The following is a 17,052-nucleotide window of genomic DNA, read 5'->3' as shown; positions in this document are numbered from 1 at the left end:
GTTAAATTATGAAGGTAAGGACCTTGCGAATTAGTATTCGTTAATTAAAAACGAAATTACTAAGTAAAATGTACTTTGATCTTTTTAACATGGATCTAGCTTACGGATAATGAGTCTTTGTTAGTCTTTTGTTTTGTACCTGCGCAGTTAGCCAGTGTTGACATCAGTGAATAAGGAAATCGCTTATCCAGCAGGATTATATTCCTATTGTTCATTAATAAAATTCTCATATATTTGCACACGCTTACACACGCTTCGTATTGTTCGATCCAAACAAATGCATTATTGTTTACATAGTAACAAAAGTATGCAAGTTAACACCAGAGATAATCAACACATACGCCTGGATGTCATAAATCATTTCTATAACCCACATGTCATTTACCCAAAATAATGATACATATTTCCTCAATGATTATAACAACACAAAGCGGTGCCGATGCAAACGTGATGCGTCAAAATATAATTATCAGCTGGGCTTGTGGCGGCCCTCGACAGACCGGCAGTCAGTTGTAGCTCGGCACACGGGACTCACGCGCGCACACACGCCACCCGCTCACTAATAACGGACGTAACATCACACACGTTCATTCAACTCTCCCAAACTATTTATTTACTATCTGACCTACAGTATTAAAAGACTACATGTGAACGCGTTGCGCAAGCCGCTGACACACGTGATGCAACTTCGCCACGAACCCTTTTAACGCTAACCTAACCCAGTTCAACTAACCGCGCGCCAAATTCAACCACTGTTATAAAACGTATCAATAAACGAAATGCAAGCACGTGCTCACCCCTCGCGTTACGCGGCCGTTGTCCAATCGTAGGAGGGCGAGGGCTACCGGCGAGTATCCGCTGGCCAATCGCGGCTCGTCTACGAATTCACCACGAAAACCGGCGATCCCGCCCGACAGGAGCCGAAGTGCGCATCGACTACCCCCAGTGCAGCTTCAGCCCCCAACATGGCGACTATGGTGGCCCCGTCGCCCGCCAACCCGGCCGTCACAAAAAAACCCTCTATCAAGAAATACAAAGCGCCCACGCCGCCGCGAAATATTATCACGGAAGATGATTGTGAAAGTGAAAAAGACAAAGAGAATGCAGTGCAACTCGACGATAATGGCGTTAGTGACGATTGTAAACAAACAAAACCGGAACCGGCGGACGACAAGCCGGCGCCCGAGAAGGGCTCGCCGCTGGTTAAAAAGTTGGCTCCCAAAATAAACGGGAGCGTGGACAGGAGCTCTGTGTTGTCCAAAGCGGCCATGTTCGAGACCGGGAGCCCTAAGGCGAAGGACCCGGCCGAGATGTCCTTACGGGAACGCAAAGCGCTTTTCGAGAAAAATAAGGGAGCCGCTATCGTTCCCAAGGCCCCCTTCGGTCTCGCACCCTCCGTCAAGACCCTGCTCGGGGAAAACAAAGGTAAGTTGTTTTATCCTTAAATAATGTGTGCCAACAATGAAGAGACTAGCAAAAATTTTACATTGAATTCCACTTTATAATGTGTTGTACCAAGTTTTCCGCATGTTTTTGTAATGCTGCGTCGATGTTACACGTATAATGATTTTATACAACTAATTGCCTTACAGTCCACGTTAACACGACGTTGAAAGAAGCAATAACTTAATGTATATTCAAGCAAAAACTAAGATAATAATTCTATTAATACCTCAACAAACGTTGGCCCAATTTCTTAGAATATTTATGTCCGTCTAAACGTCAGCTGATCGTTTCATGTCTGATAACCCGGTTACAGACAATGCTTGCGTTAATCTTACTACAATTAGCAATTGTTACATCATTATAGAGTTCTTTACCAAAGAAATGTTTAAAACAATCAGGTTTTTAAATGCCAGAATCGTGCTCTCAGAATCTGCACCTACCTTAGTTTTTTAATGCGATTATAAGAACCGGCTTTTCTGTGTCTGTGTGAGTATACGATATTAGTTTACCATCCGTCGGTATTTAGATTTTATCGGCAATTGTCGAAACTTGATATTTATTTCTTTTAATTATGAGGGTACAGTGATACTGTTTTATTTGATTTTTATTGTGCTTTTAATGTCATTGTCCTGTGTCCTTTTAGTAGTTAATTTATTTTCGTGACTTAAAACTGAATTTTCGTTTAAAATTACGTTGAAAAATAGTTCTATATTCAAACATTTGTTTTTAATTACCCAATTAAGTGCTTTAGTAACCTACTTATAGTTTTACCCACGCTATACTAATTAAGTCATCATATTAATTACTTTTTCCGTTGTCTTTTTATTGTAATTCTCAGGCAAAGTTGTCATATAATCTCTAACTTTATTATTTTATGTTATAAAACATTTGCAACATTTAATGTGACGTAATGATTCCCGCGTTGCGAACTCAGGGTCACATTCGGGGGACCAATGTTTTGTTGTCTGGTTGTTTGTTTAGGATATCGTTATTTTAAGATAATATGTATGAAACATACCGATATTGTTATAAAAGATGCCGTTTTAACGACTGATAGTGTTACTATTAAGTTTAAACGATTTAGGGTCTCTGTTTAAAATATTGTATATTTTTTTGCAAATGCAGAGACCAATACTTGTATTAGAATCCAAAGATATTGTATTGATGATATACAGATGTTTTTCATTGGAGGCAAAGAACGTTTTATTATAACAAAATCATACTATAAAACTTAGCAATCTAAAAGCATAATAAATCAAACTTTTACTTAATAAACTCAACATGAACGCATACATTTCGTAACACTTCTCTCCTATTACACAGCTCCATACTAAGTATTGTTTCGTCCTTATATCTCAGTTAGGTCATGTCAAAGACCTCAGTGTCAGACAGGTTTGAACTGGCGACACGCAGACAGCCGAGGCAGCTCTATTGACATCCATGCTTAAATACCAACCTTAATTTGGAAGGGAAATGTTAATTACGATGCTTTTGTGATACATTCGTCGTACTAAATGTGTATGGTGATGTTGTAGGCGAATTTGTAGTAAGTAGACATGATTTGAAATATGGGCATGTGTTTAATTAGATTGATTCCGTGGAAGGACAAAAATTATCTTCGGAATCAAAACAGATCTGATCTCAATTTTTTTTGGAAAAACATTTATTAGGTCTTTCCTCCATCTCTTCTTAAAAAAACGTTCCTTATTTTATTCTTCTTAAACAGGGTTTGTTTAAACCCCCGCTTGTATGAGGCTGAGGATAAACGGATGGTCTCGTTTTGTGGATAGTTGGAAATAGTCCAAGTACCTATCGACCCAAAACCCCCATCGTCCTGATTATTGCTAGTCAACTTAAATTCATCTCTTGGTTAAGTTTAATAGATTCAATTTCATACTTATTTTAGTATACCTAATAATATCAATTTGATCGCCAGAGGATAAGCTATTAGTTTTAATCGTTTCTAAATATAATATGCTAATAATTCTGACTAGATATTTAAATAATTTACATGTCTGGGCATAGGTCGCAATCGGTTTAATATTTATTAAAGGTCAAGATTATTACATTGCGAATAGATGGAACTGGTTCTGTGCAGGTAAAATTGGCATTCGATGACTAAATAAACCAGTAAATTTGTTAATCCGAAGACAAAAAAGAAAGAAATAAATGTTGTAGTCTGTAAACGGGTTGTATGAATGCAAATAATAAGTAAAAGAAGGTGATAAAAAGATAAAATTAAGAAACCACCTTCTGTACAACTTATTCAGGTAGATCTATTTATTTAAGTGCTATTTGGACCTTTACTTCAAAGCAATTAAGTCGATTTTCGTTATAAGTTATTGCCACTGACCGATAATACTGTATACAAATGTGTGAAAACAGCAAACCGCATAATGTATTTATGTACTCATTTAAAATTGCTGTCATCGCCGCAAGTTTGGTGTTATGATAAAGTGATATAATAAACACTCCTATTAAAAAGCAACCACATACATTTTATGAGAAAATGCAGCCATCAGATTCTGATAATCGAAACCAAACTAGACTAGATATTTTTTACATAGGTACAATGAATATTAATTATTTATAATGTCATAACGGCATCGATCAATCATATCACAAAACGAAGGGTATTTTTTGCTCCCACAATCAATTGGTCTGGCAACTACGTATTATAAAACATTATACACTAAGTAATAGGCGAGAATCGATTTTAAGTATCGATTTTTTTTGTTCTAATGTAGAGTGTATTCACCCATAGTATAAACTTGTTATTTGCTTGATATTATACACGTGTAAACTGATACCTGCCTTGTATTTAAGCAAGCTTCTATTTAAAAATACTAAGTAAGAATACATAATTAAAGTGAAAAAAGTATTAAAACTACAGAAAGGAGAAAATTGCTCAATTTTTTAAAATAAAGCAGAATTTCGCTGCATCCGCTTAGCCGGGCAGCCGGCTTGCTGTTGAAAATAAGGCTTGGTTGGCAGGTGATGAACTTAAGAAAAAAAAAGCAGGTTGTAATAAAGTTTCCTGTTGGTCAGCTGTTAACTTGACATTTAAAACTTTGTGATGAATAGTTGTGTTAGGTTAGACAAATTATATGACCGAGTACGAGTACCGAGACCGGTAGAATTCTGACTCGTTTTTTGAGTTTTCCCTCAACCCGAAAGCCATGGAAAGACTAAGTGAAACTTAGCCATGGATCAAAGTAGATCCAAGGCAAAGTTTCACGTAAAAAAATAATTCTCAAAGAATGGGACTCCCGTTGTTAGTATTTTTATTTTTTGTTGCTTAGAAGGCTTCCTTTGAAGCAAATCCAATTAGGTCCGAAAAGAAAGCTCGGTCATAACCAAGAATAATTGTGAATATTATGAATAAAAAAAACATTTATCCTTTAAGCTTGGGGAAGTGGGTTTAAGTTTATTGTGTGACCTGAAAGGAATTCTGCCCCTAAATGACAACCTGTAATAAAACAACTAATACATAAATCCCCATTACGTTTCTTTGTCCCACCTCCGCTGGCTGTAATAACAACAAAATGATTCACAGTATGGCGGCACATGTCCACAAACTTTCTATGAATATTACGCATCACTAAAATCAAACAATAGCTTATTAAATATCATATTTGCCTCCCATTCATATTTCTGAATGAGGTTTGTCATAACATGCCTAAAGTGGTTTTTAAACGTTGTAAAAATCAACCTTTTTACCTTATAGGTAAATAGGGAAAACGGAATTCCAGCCTTGGGAACAATAATGCTGCAGTTTTCTCGGTTCTTGACCTAGCACCCACTTTGACACGTTTAGACACTAGCTAGTAACGTTTCTCAATTGGTAACAATAATAAAAAGCAGTTCAATAGTTCCTGAGGTTACGCGAGACAAAGTCACAATCTCGCAAAATTTTACCTCTTAGTAATATTAATACAGATTTAGACATTTACCTCCAATTTATATTCCTGAATGAGGATTGCCATAACATGCCTACAATTGTTATTAAACCTACGTTGTAAAGATTTACAGTTTTGCCTTATACGTCATAAAATACCCAGTGATTTGAGTTCTTGCCTAAGGAAAAATGTTGGATAGATTTTCGTGGAACTTCGCTTCAATTCGCTTTAATATTTCGAGCGATAGGTAGTAGGTGTTAATGTGTTATATACAAATAACCTACAATGTAAAATACAAATGTGCTCTATACATGGGAGATATTAAAATATACGGTCTTAAAGTCCGTCTACGCGGAGACCATGTTTTCATGTTTCGTAGATATTTGTTCCGGTGTGAGAGTTTTTGTTTATTTTGTGTTTGTAAACGAACACTACAGAACATTCCTTGTCCATTACTTGTCGAAGTGAAAGACTTTTGATATTGAGTGTGGTGTATTGCATTGGATGTGCATTATGCGGAAACCCGGGCCCACTCCTCACTTAGTCTTAGGGGATTTAAAGTCTACCCTTGTAGAAAGGGTTTATGTAGACTGAGCTCCCGCAACAAGGTTCTGAATAGGACACTGGTTTGATTTTAGTCAGTGGGTGTCAAATATATTCCCACACTTAAGGTTTTAAGTTGGAAGATTCCAATAGGTATTTTCTAACCCAAATGAAACCAAGAAATACTTTAAATACGTTACTTTGAATGCGGTAGAAAGTCTTATTTATTTAACTCAACATATCACTCTCCTTTTACAAATACATGTAAAAAGCAACCGGCATACATGTCAAATATCACTTCCCAAATATGTAATCTCTCTAATAGGCCACAATGCCAAATACTTTTCACTGTCTCGAAGCAATACTGTATTAATATATTAGCATTGTATGTTTGAACAGCAAGTGTGTCACCTGGTCATCTGTTACACTTAAAAATGTTATTTGTTAGTCATTAGTTTGACCTGCTTAGATTGTATTGACTTTTCACTTATTTTAATGTTGACCAATTATCGTGTATCTCGTCGCGAAGTAGATGTTAAAGAACTTGGGTTGTTTAATTTACTTAAAGAGAGAGATTCTTTTTCTTAAAATGACAAATCGCCTCCGGATCTAACGAATTCTTGGTTCACACAAATACTTGGCTTACTAACTCTCTAAACCTTGACATGTCGCGCAGTGGATTTGGCGTGGTGATCTTTGCCACTTCGGTAACAAGGCAGAAATGAAACTTATCGAGTTTAATACCGGTATCTCAGTGTTATCCTGAGCTTAAATATAACTGCAGATATCTAGCCTTAACATCTTCGATCGGACTCAAAATTAAATATTCACAGATTTGGCATGAATTTACGTTAGGCCATTCTAAAGTCAGTTAGGAAAAACACTAGTATAGTATCTGAGGGCACGGCAGTGCCCCTGCCAAGTCTCGAGCAAAACGGGCACGGCCGTACCATCTTTTCTCGAAGCGATTCGCGGCTGTTTCGCCCCCCCTGTATCTTCGACGTGGACAAAGCTAGGAGTTTAGCTTTTCGGGGAATAATAGTAGGCATTAGAACAAGCTTAAGTTCGAAATTACATGCCAATTGAATTAATGGTTTAGGAGTTACGGTCGATCAAAGTTACACCATTTTGTCACTCACTGACTCACTGACTCACTGACTCACTGACAGATCATCAAAAATCTAAGGTACTTCTAGCAGACTTAGAAACTTCAAATTTTGCACCAAGATAGGTCCTTAGCCACATATAAAGGAAAAATTATAAAAACATTAAAAAATAATATGCCATAGAAAACAATTTTATATTTGCGGTTTGGCAAGAACATTATGTATGGATTTTGACTGCATTGTTAACTTTGTTCGTTGTTTAAGTACCTATTCAATTGGATGAATACATACATAGAATAGAAAAGAATAATATAAATGTAATACACAGACTATCATTAATACAAATTAATACATAAAATTCATAATTCATTAAATTAATAAAGCTAAAACTCCATTGTATTGCGATAAATATTGTATGCGCGCTCGATAGATGGCGTTGTACGTGTCTGAATCGCGCTATGGTTTCGTTACAAAGCGCAGTCTAAGTAGTACTTCAGAATAATTCGATAATTTTCATTTGATAGCGCCACCTGTCTATGAAAAACCATTTCGAAACTAAAAAATATTGTAGTGATAATTGATATTCGGAGAACTTTACGTGTTATTTAGTTTAGCTATAGTTTGTAAGTTAGTAGATATATATATGCATATATATATAAGTTTAAGCTTGTTTACATTAGAAGTAACGAAGTCTCAGAGAAGAAACAAAAGAGATAGAGATAGAGAATGGGTTCTAAGCAAAGCAGTAGCTGAAGTCCTAGAAATTATGACACCTAAAACAAAAGAAAGAAATACACTTACAAAAAATAAATGAGATCCCACCAAAAACATTAAATGTAAAAAAATGCCAAGTCTCTCGATGCAGTCTTTCCATCGTAAAAAGTTTTGAGATCTCATAGAAGCCAAGTCCTATTCAAAATATTTTGTAGTTATAAATCAACATTTAGTAATTGTATCAATAGTTTTCTTTATATTATAATTATAGTGACTTGGCAATGAGCACAAATTAAAAGCTGCTTGATGCCTGGAATTATGTGCAAATGTTACTGACGAGACCAGTGATCAGATTATTTGTTATGTGTGAATCATGATGGTCACTACCGACTACATGCTCCAATACAATAATTAAGAATACCTTACGGGCCATCGCTTTATGAAAGTAAATGAATCGAGAGTACACTAAGACTGACTGCCGTTGCAGAAATTCGGTTGGGACGACACGGATAAACCAAAATAAAATTAATTTTGTGATATTAATGTTTACGCATGCGGTGTGTGTAACTTTCAACTCCTACAAATATGCCGTTTTATTTGTTTCTTCTTGTGCTCATTGCCAAGTCACTATAATTATAATATAAAGAAAACTATTGATACAATTACTAAATGTTGATTTATAACTACAAAATATTTTGAATAGGACTTGGCTTCTATGAGATCTCAAAACTTTTTACGATGGAAAGACTGCATCGAGAGACTTGGCATTTTTTTACATTTAATGTTTTTGGTGGGATATAGTATAGCAAAGTTGCTTACGAACATCTCGAGAATTTAGGTTTCATAAAATTCACAAGAATTTGCGTTCAACCACAATACGGCTCGCCGGTGACCGCGATTTGAGATTATTTACCTAGAAATATTCGCACTAGATGTTGTAAAAACAGTTGCAGATTCGTGACCAGAAATATTATTTTCGGTGTTTTTCTTTGAACTTTTTTTGCCCTTGTATTTACTGCCTTGCCAGGTGAATAAAAATGTTCTGTGATTATTTTGCATTTCTGAATTATGCTTCTTGCGATTTGATTAGCTTATTCGTTTCCAAGCAAGTAACCCCATGTTAAAAAGGCAAATAAGTTTTTTACAGTCGACTGCTTGTATCGGATATAAAAGCATTCAAAATAAACACCTTTGCACATAATATCATTCTCGATAGTCTTATTTTATGTGTTTGTGTACTATTTTGATTACTATAGTCAAGTAAAACGTACATAGTATATTATTTGAGCAAGTTCGCAATAATACATTTACCGCAAATCGTCATAGCAAGACAAATGAACATTGAACTGCACAATTCCATCGTTCTAAGCGTCAAGGCATACGTGAGACAATACCAGAGAGAAACAGTTATGGGCCATAAGTATAGAATGATGGGAATGAATAGACTTCAACTGTTACCATGCAACACTTTCCGTACTTTACTAAAGAAATTTGCCATTGTATGGGTATATTTATAGTAAGATAACAACTTATGCGAATCCTATTAAGTTCTTCAATATATAGAATAACTTGCAAATCGGCAATAATGCCGTACTTACTTGCATAATGCGCTTTCAACTATTGTCTGATCAGCGGTTCGACTAACGGAACGTGCTGTGTAGGGTTGTAACGCTTTCCATCCCAATACAAAAAGCCAAGACGTGCTCACAATGTTTTCCCGAAATCAGTCATGCAGAAAACGTTTACTCTAAATTGCCTTTGACTGAATATTGACGCAAAAATCTAATTTGTATGGCTTGAAGAACAAATTAAGTAAATATATGTCTGTATTCATTTTTTTTTTAACTTCTTGAGCGACATAAAATATGTCATCTAACACATTTCCGAGCTTATCTTAGTTTGTTTGAGGCTGTATGTAATTCAAAGTAATAATAAAAATGTATTTATATCTTTTTCGGAAGACAGCAAAAAATACTTAAGTTTTTTTTTATTTAAATACCAAGTTCAACTTACAGCATGATTATTGTTTTATTATTCAAATTTTATAAGTAATGTAATCTTAATGAGTGCAATAACATTTTGTTAGGAGAATTTTAAGAGCCTAAGTATTATTCTAACGAAGCGTTAGTTTGAATATCAGATAAGTGTTTCTCTTAAGATAAAACTCGTGAAAAATATTTGATCATAGTCCTTCCATGCTAAAATGAGATTTCCAAGAGAGTAAATAGATTCCTTGGGACACACCGACGTAAGGTATGATTTTCATGGTTTATATCTTGGTTTTCAAAAATTGCACGTGTGCTTTTGTCCCATAAAAATAGTATTACTAACTATTTTCTAATTGACCTTACGTATCCTATAATTTTCATCATACTGTCCATCAGTACAATGAAACATAAATGCTGGATCCAATAGAGAAAGCTCAATAAACTGTTTAAAGACTCGTAATCGTAAATCAGTTGTGTTCAGACGCTTTATGTTCACTATTAAGTGTCGGGCTTAAAAGATAATAGTTTAATACCTATCTCTATCTACTACTCTATTAATACTATCGTATCTCCTATCAAGAGATTCTTACAATTAAGACATAGATACTTCAATGAAAGTGATATCTTGAATGAAATAATTGTTGTATCTCACCAGTTCCATCTCGCCTACTCGTTTTTTTTTTTGGTGGGGGAACGCACCCACCTTCTCGAGTAGCAGCTAGTGCCAGGCTCTAACTGACTAAACTTTACCATCAAGCAACGTGTCACCCGTTTAGTCGACGCCTAGCATTGTTAGGAACATCCTGCACTAATATATCCTACTCTTGCCGTTTCTCTTGTTCTCATTGGATTACTCTGAACTCGGCCACTTTTGGATCACCACTTGGTTCCATTTCAACCACGATTCCTGGTATTTTGACAGTCAAATATTTTATCGACTGCCCAAAACATCTTTAAATCTTTTACTTGCTGTTCAAACAGTTATTTTATATTATGCAACGTATTTTGGTGATACAGTTAGTCAGCCCTGTAACACTCGAGCGATCACAGCCAATAACAAAATAGAACTAGCGACAGTCAAGAGAAAGTCGTGACTAGTTAAAAACTCTTTTCTATAACTTACCGTTTATTTGTAAATTGCGTGTTTGTATCTCGTCTACCGATTACGAGATTGTTCAATGTTGTTGTTACAAGCGCCGACAGTTTTCGATTTAATCTTGTGTTTAGTTCCCAGTAGTTAGTGCTGAAGACACTTGAATGTAAATTGCTGACGGTGTTTCTTTTGGAGATTGTTTTTGTTAAACGACTCCTGCTTTAAGTAATTTTTGCCTTGTATCGCGGGGGTTTCACAAATATTCAAGTCTCGTTTACAAAGATGCCTTGTCTCAAAACAAGCATTCGTGGATCACACAAAAACTTGTTTTATAATGGGATTGAACTCGCGACACTTCGCCCGAAGTTGGTTTACCGTGATGACATATTCCAATCGGATATCCGTGCATTCTGCCATAATTTGTGGTGCTTATTTTAGTTTTTTCATGAAATGCGCCTACTTTACAAAATATTATCCTGCTTAATGCAATTCATCACGGCTCTTAGTCATCATTATTTCGCTCATCTTGCGTGCCGTGGTTGATAAGATTATTCGATTGATAGACTTGCCATTGTCCACCTTTTTTGCATGATTCAGTTGATTTCTAATGTCCGTTTAACCAGATAAAACTTAGGTATTTAGAAAAACTACTTCATCGCAATGTTGTAATATTCATTGTAATGTTTCCAAAATCGTAATAAATTCATTTGTGTGATAATCAATGTTTGTGGCACATTAGTAAAATTTCTTGTTGTGTTTGTCTTTGTGCGTTAAAAAACGAATTCGGGAATATTTGCAAATCTAGCCATGGCATAAGTCATCGAACTGTGTAGGTCCCAACTTTTCTCAAACTATTAGCTAAGCTCACTACTACTATTACTTCTGCTTGCACGTTGATAACGATTCTATTCAATATTGAATTTCTTAAACTTCCTGGTATTAGCATTCGACATACGAAACATACACAAAAATAAACTATACCTTGTACGCAGTCAAATACCTGAGTACTTGTCTTGTTTAATACTTAATGTAACCTTGCTTATTATGTCATCTTCACGGATGTAATCACCGCAACACACGTTCAGATACACATCAAGCGAAGCACATTAGAGTTATGCCTCTTGATCTAGTGTTTCATATATACACTGAATTAGTCTGTATTCATAACTGTAGACTTATGAAGTGGTTAATGATTATTGTAGACTTGAGAATTGGTGAGTAGTACCTATTTATGTATTACTTACTAGTAGTAGCAGTATCAAGGATGGCGCAACGCGGGGATCGAAACCGCGACACCTGGCAAACAGTAGGTTTGGGGTGGTGAGCTCAACCACTTGATCCGTGCAGTTACAAAATGTGGAAGGAAGACGGGGCACAAACCAACTTCTCGTATTCAACACTGCAATAGTCTTTAAGAAATGGTGGTAGACCCACACTAAAACATATTGTATGAGGACCTTAAGATGCTGTTATCAGATTTGAATCGAAAGGTCCCTTTGTGAGTTCGCCGTCAGGTCTGAGTAGTGAACACGTATTAATATTCAAGGCCATTGCTTTTGAGATTCAAATGCCGCTGCGTAGATTATAAACGTACCCGGATAACTTATACTTAAGTATGTGGTTGACAATGCTCCAAAAAGATGTAGCTGGTTACTAACTTACAAAATCTATACTAATGTCTATACTCTATTTACTAAAATATAAAGCTGAAGAGTTTGTTTGTTTGTTTGAACGCGCTAATCTCAGGAACTACTGGTTTGAATTTAAAAAAATATTTTTGTGTTGAATAGACCATTTATCGAGGAAGGCTATATATAGGCTATATAACATCACGCTGCGACTAATAGGAGCGAAAATAGAATGGAAAATGTGGAAAAAACGGGGAAAATTCTAACCACGTGGACTAAGTCGCGGGCAACAGCTAGTATAATATATGTCAGCTGACCAAAATTTTGTGTAATGCCCAAATTTTCGTACCGTTATCTATTGGTGTCTCTAAAAACTTTGGTAATTACTACACCCATATACTGTACTTAGTTTAATGTATAGTATTATGACAAATGTTTTCTTCAATTAGCCAATGAAAATGACCAACTAAGAACTTCAACTTTCACACAAAATTCACTTACGACATTGTATTATAGTTACAAAGATGACATATGTACATGTTAATGATACGGTAAAGATCTAGTAACACACAATTGAAAGATAATTTTAGGTTTTGTCCACGAAATGATAGATCATTACTTGAGATCCGTTATATCCGGAATCATTACCTGACTTTTACTTAACAATACACAAGGAAATGATGACAAATTCCATTTAGGTTGGTAGTAAAATTTGTATAGTCATAAACTACGTATTCAGTGGGACTAATTCTTTATACAAAAGACACTCAGGGTAAGACGCCTTTAAGTTTCCTGCTGTCTTCGTCACTTTAATATGGAATGAATACAATACTTATATAAATGACCTATTGATGATTGAGAGCATCGCTGGTGTGCCCTCTGGTGACTGACATGGCCAATTTTTGCAATGCGGTTCCCTCCGTAATTAATTTGGAACTAATGAGTACCAATATACGTTAGATACGTCACATAGTATGTAGGTCCTTTTCAAAAATCGAAATCGTACATTTTCTATTTCAAAGGTAAACATTATTCAAGCAATCCCCGATACCTACGTAGCCACAAAACAGTACAAACAATAAAGAAGCATTTACTAAAATAAAAACGTGTAAACGAGTCGAGCATGTCTCAAGTACAGAACTTACGACTCATACGGGTAAAGGAACTCTCAAGTTTTTGCGCGAGAGATTACCGACCCAGGTTCTAAGACCTGTTGGGGGTACTAAGAAATCATATCCTACATGCTATCTGACATGTGCCGAAATACATTTTTCCTTAAGCGGACTAAAGACGTCCCTCAACTTATGTTTCACAGTAGTTAGACGTTCGTATCATATACATAGGTTCAACGAACAGGCTGGTTCAAATGGAGATTGTAATTGGTGCTATGGTCTGAGAAAAGTCAACATTTATATTTTATTTTTGTAATACTGTTCTTAAAATAGGATTTGAACAAATCTGTGTTTATTTTCACTATCCGACATGTTGAGGCTTCGGATTGAGATACTATGATAGTTGCAAATTATGTGATTTTCTATCGGCAAAAGAATTTAATCGGTTCAACAGATCCTCAAGTCTCGCTATAGTATCGCAAACTTTTTTTTTTGTAATATTAATACACAAAGATTTGTTAAGATTACTTGATCGTTTATCCCCCACACAATTTCTAAGAAAACTGTCTTTCGAGGCATGACTCATAAAGGTTTTACACTTTTGTTTTACCCTCGTTAAGTTTATGAGTTAGTGCAAAAAGGATGCATACAGTTCAGAAAGGTCAAACCTTGGACTTGAGACTTAAAAAGGTTTATAATAGCACTTGGTAGGTTATAAAAAGATATAAATACCGACAAGAGTATCTTTTTATCAGACTTAAAAATAAACCCACTATGTTTTCTTTTAAAAGGCATTTATTTTGATTTTTTATATAAATTGCGATTAATTTTTAAATGCGTGGAAAAACGGAAGAATGCACCTAACTTTACAAGGTTTCGGCATCATGTGACATCATTGTTACCTAAAAATAGGGTTGTTAAATTTTTGTCATTGCTGTGCCGAAATTAAGTGATGCGACGTCACTTAATAGCTGCCGGACAAGGCTGGCAGGCGCCACCAACCTTGAGTCCGCAGATGGTTTACACGGTACGGGGAAAGAGGCCCTTGTGCGTTGCAGTTTTTATTTCTTTTTGAGACCAAACCAGAATCAATTTAAAGCTTCAGCTGCATTTTAACATCGTGAAAAGGTAGAGTTAAGATATAATTTATTTTGTTTAGATGATATCTGGTTGGTATTTGTTTTTGAGACCGGGACAGACTAATTCGGAAGGGGTTTTGGCATTTTAACGCCGCACATACCGTGGATAAAAACCTTTTTATATATGCTTGTATGTTTTCTGTCCTAGTTATATTATTTTTAGTATAGGTGCTCTCTTTATTCCAAATTATGTTTTTAAGTTATCAATTATAAGATTGATTTGTCGCTCTATTTATGGCCTAAAAACAGTTGCAAAATACAATGTTAACAATATTCAGACAATCCCCCACAAACTCGTTGCCAAGCTAAACCGACACGCTATCACACGAATTTTCCAAAGAAATTTTTATTTAATCGTCAGCAAATCAGCCATCGGAACGTAACTATCAATTCAAACTACTGATGCGTAAAATTGTGACAAAGGTGCTAAGTGTGACAAAAGGTTTACAACTTCTGTCCGTGCCGTGGGATTTGGAAGCGCACATCACTAGCTCGAGTAGTGGTGGACCAGCGAGACCAGCGACTGTTTGTGGTCCGCTACGGCCATTCCGCTGTGCGCACGCGCAACGGATCCAACCTTTACGATACGGTTTACGAGTTCTGTGGAGTGTTTTTTTTAGTGTTGATAACTACATTGGATTTTTTTGTGAAATACAATTGATAGTGTTTTTTTAAGAATTTGGTATCAAATAGTTAAGGTAATCTTTGTGTTCAGTAATTAATTTTTAATATCAACTCGTGTTATCCATGACTTGAAAAAAAATAGATTAGATCACGGAAAAACATTATATTTTGCTATAAATGGGTCCAGCAAGGACGAATATATTATAGAACCTTTAAAGTTTAATATCTTAAATATTTAAATCGTCATATTGGCTAATGAACTTACTTAAATTTTATTTACGTTCGGTAGAGCTCAGAGTAAGTAACTCATGACAAGAAAAATAATACAAACACCTAATTATAATAAAAATCCTCACTACCCAAGGCGCGAACATTGTTCACCAACATTAAAGCTTGCCGTAGAACAATGTAGCCGCTATTACTCGGTTTCCGTCATTATTGTAATCCCAAGATAACTACATAGTGGTGATTGTTCCGTAACACTGTATTTATTGACCCTAATGATCTGTAAGAAATGAACCTTACACCTCGTCTACGTTTATAGAAGTAATTGATAAAATAAAGTTAAAATGTCTGGTGGATTTCGTTATAGGCCAATTTGTCCCTGGTGGCTAAATGTGTCCGTATACTATGTGGGTCCATATATTCGCAAAAAAAAACATGTGCCAAATGGTAACTACGATGGTTAAAAGTTGTATACATTAATGTCTATTGGTAATTATGAAAATGTAAATAACTCTTTTTTTTAAATATGCATTTTAATCATTTTTAACCGCATTTAAAAAAATAGAAAACTTTTGTCAAAGAAACAATAATATTAAGATTATTTAAGATCTTAGTAAACTCAGTAAAAGTTTCTTTAACATTATGTATTTACGCGTAAACCATAAAAATACGCTTCATAGCCCACTAATCTTAACCAATAGAAAGCTGTTCAGCAAAGGAAATATTAATATACGAAATACGGTATTTTCATATTCTCTATAAATGCTTAAACCAGTTTCATTTTGTAAGTTAATTTGTTTAATAATATTTATGTATTAATCTGTGATTCATAAAGGTTTTTAGAGTAGAAGGTTCTGTATATAGGCAATTAGGTCGAAAAAGTTCTTTCCCTTGAGAGTGCTAAAGGTATTGAATTTTAGGTATTCGATATATTGAACAAAAGATTCTCAACATACAATATGGACTTATGTGGCACTTTACTCTTTACAGTAATCTTGAATCTCTTTTTGCTAACTCAAAAAAAAATGAATATCTTACCATTTTTTTTCTTTTTTGATAGCACTTACCAGTTAAGATCTAAATACGCAAAAGCAAGCCGGAACAGAAGAAACCTCTCTTGCCAAATTCTGTAATCATGTGAATTTCTTCATCTTTTCGATTGCTATCAAATAAGATCTGAAATATTCGAAAGCTAGCCGGAACAGAAGATACCTCTCGAGTGGTATTGGTCACTCAAAAGCTTGACGCACCCTTATCTCAAGTTCTCGGTATACGTCGCCTCTAGCTAGCCAATATTTTCAACACGATCGCTATTCAGAATTCTAAACACAAAAAATCACAAAGAGAATGAAAGTTCTAGCATAATAGTATTCTATATACTCAAATCCAAATTCTATGAATTGTGTACTTGTGTAAAAACTTTTCGCTCCATAGATACCACCTGCGTTTCCTAATAAAATAGCGATAAACGTGTTATCAATTGAGATCGCATCGCTAATAGCATGTCGTTTCACTTGACCCTTTTACAAACAGAT

General features: G+C 35.2%; 1 protein-coding gene across 3 annotated transcripts in view; it reads left to right on the top strand.

Annotated features, from left to right (window-relative positions):
• The window catches only part of LOC113494262 (anillin-like), a 54,198-nt gene that overhangs the window by 15,171 nt on the left and 21,975 nt on the right, over positions 1-17,052 (top strand). For 2 of the 3 annotated variants that reach the window (XM_026872527.1, XM_026872525.1), the window contains exon 7: positions 831-1,425. In XM_026872527.1, the coding sequence (XP_026728328.1) occupies positions 831-1,425 (595 nt within the window). The remainder of the gene's footprint in view (positions 1-830; positions 1,426-17,052) is intronic. The other variant, XM_026872528.1, reaches the window with a different exon arrangement.

Source organism: Trichoplusia ni, chromosome 5 (assembly GCF_003590095.1).
Source record: "Trichoplusia ni isolate ovarian cell line Hi5 chromosome 5, tn1, whole genome shotgun sequence".
Taxonomy (NCBI): Eukaryota; Metazoa; Arthropoda; class Insecta; order Lepidoptera; family Noctuidae; genus Trichoplusia; species Trichoplusia ni.
Note: the sequence above shows the minus strand (reverse complement) of the source record. Positions and strands in the feature narration are given on the sequence as shown.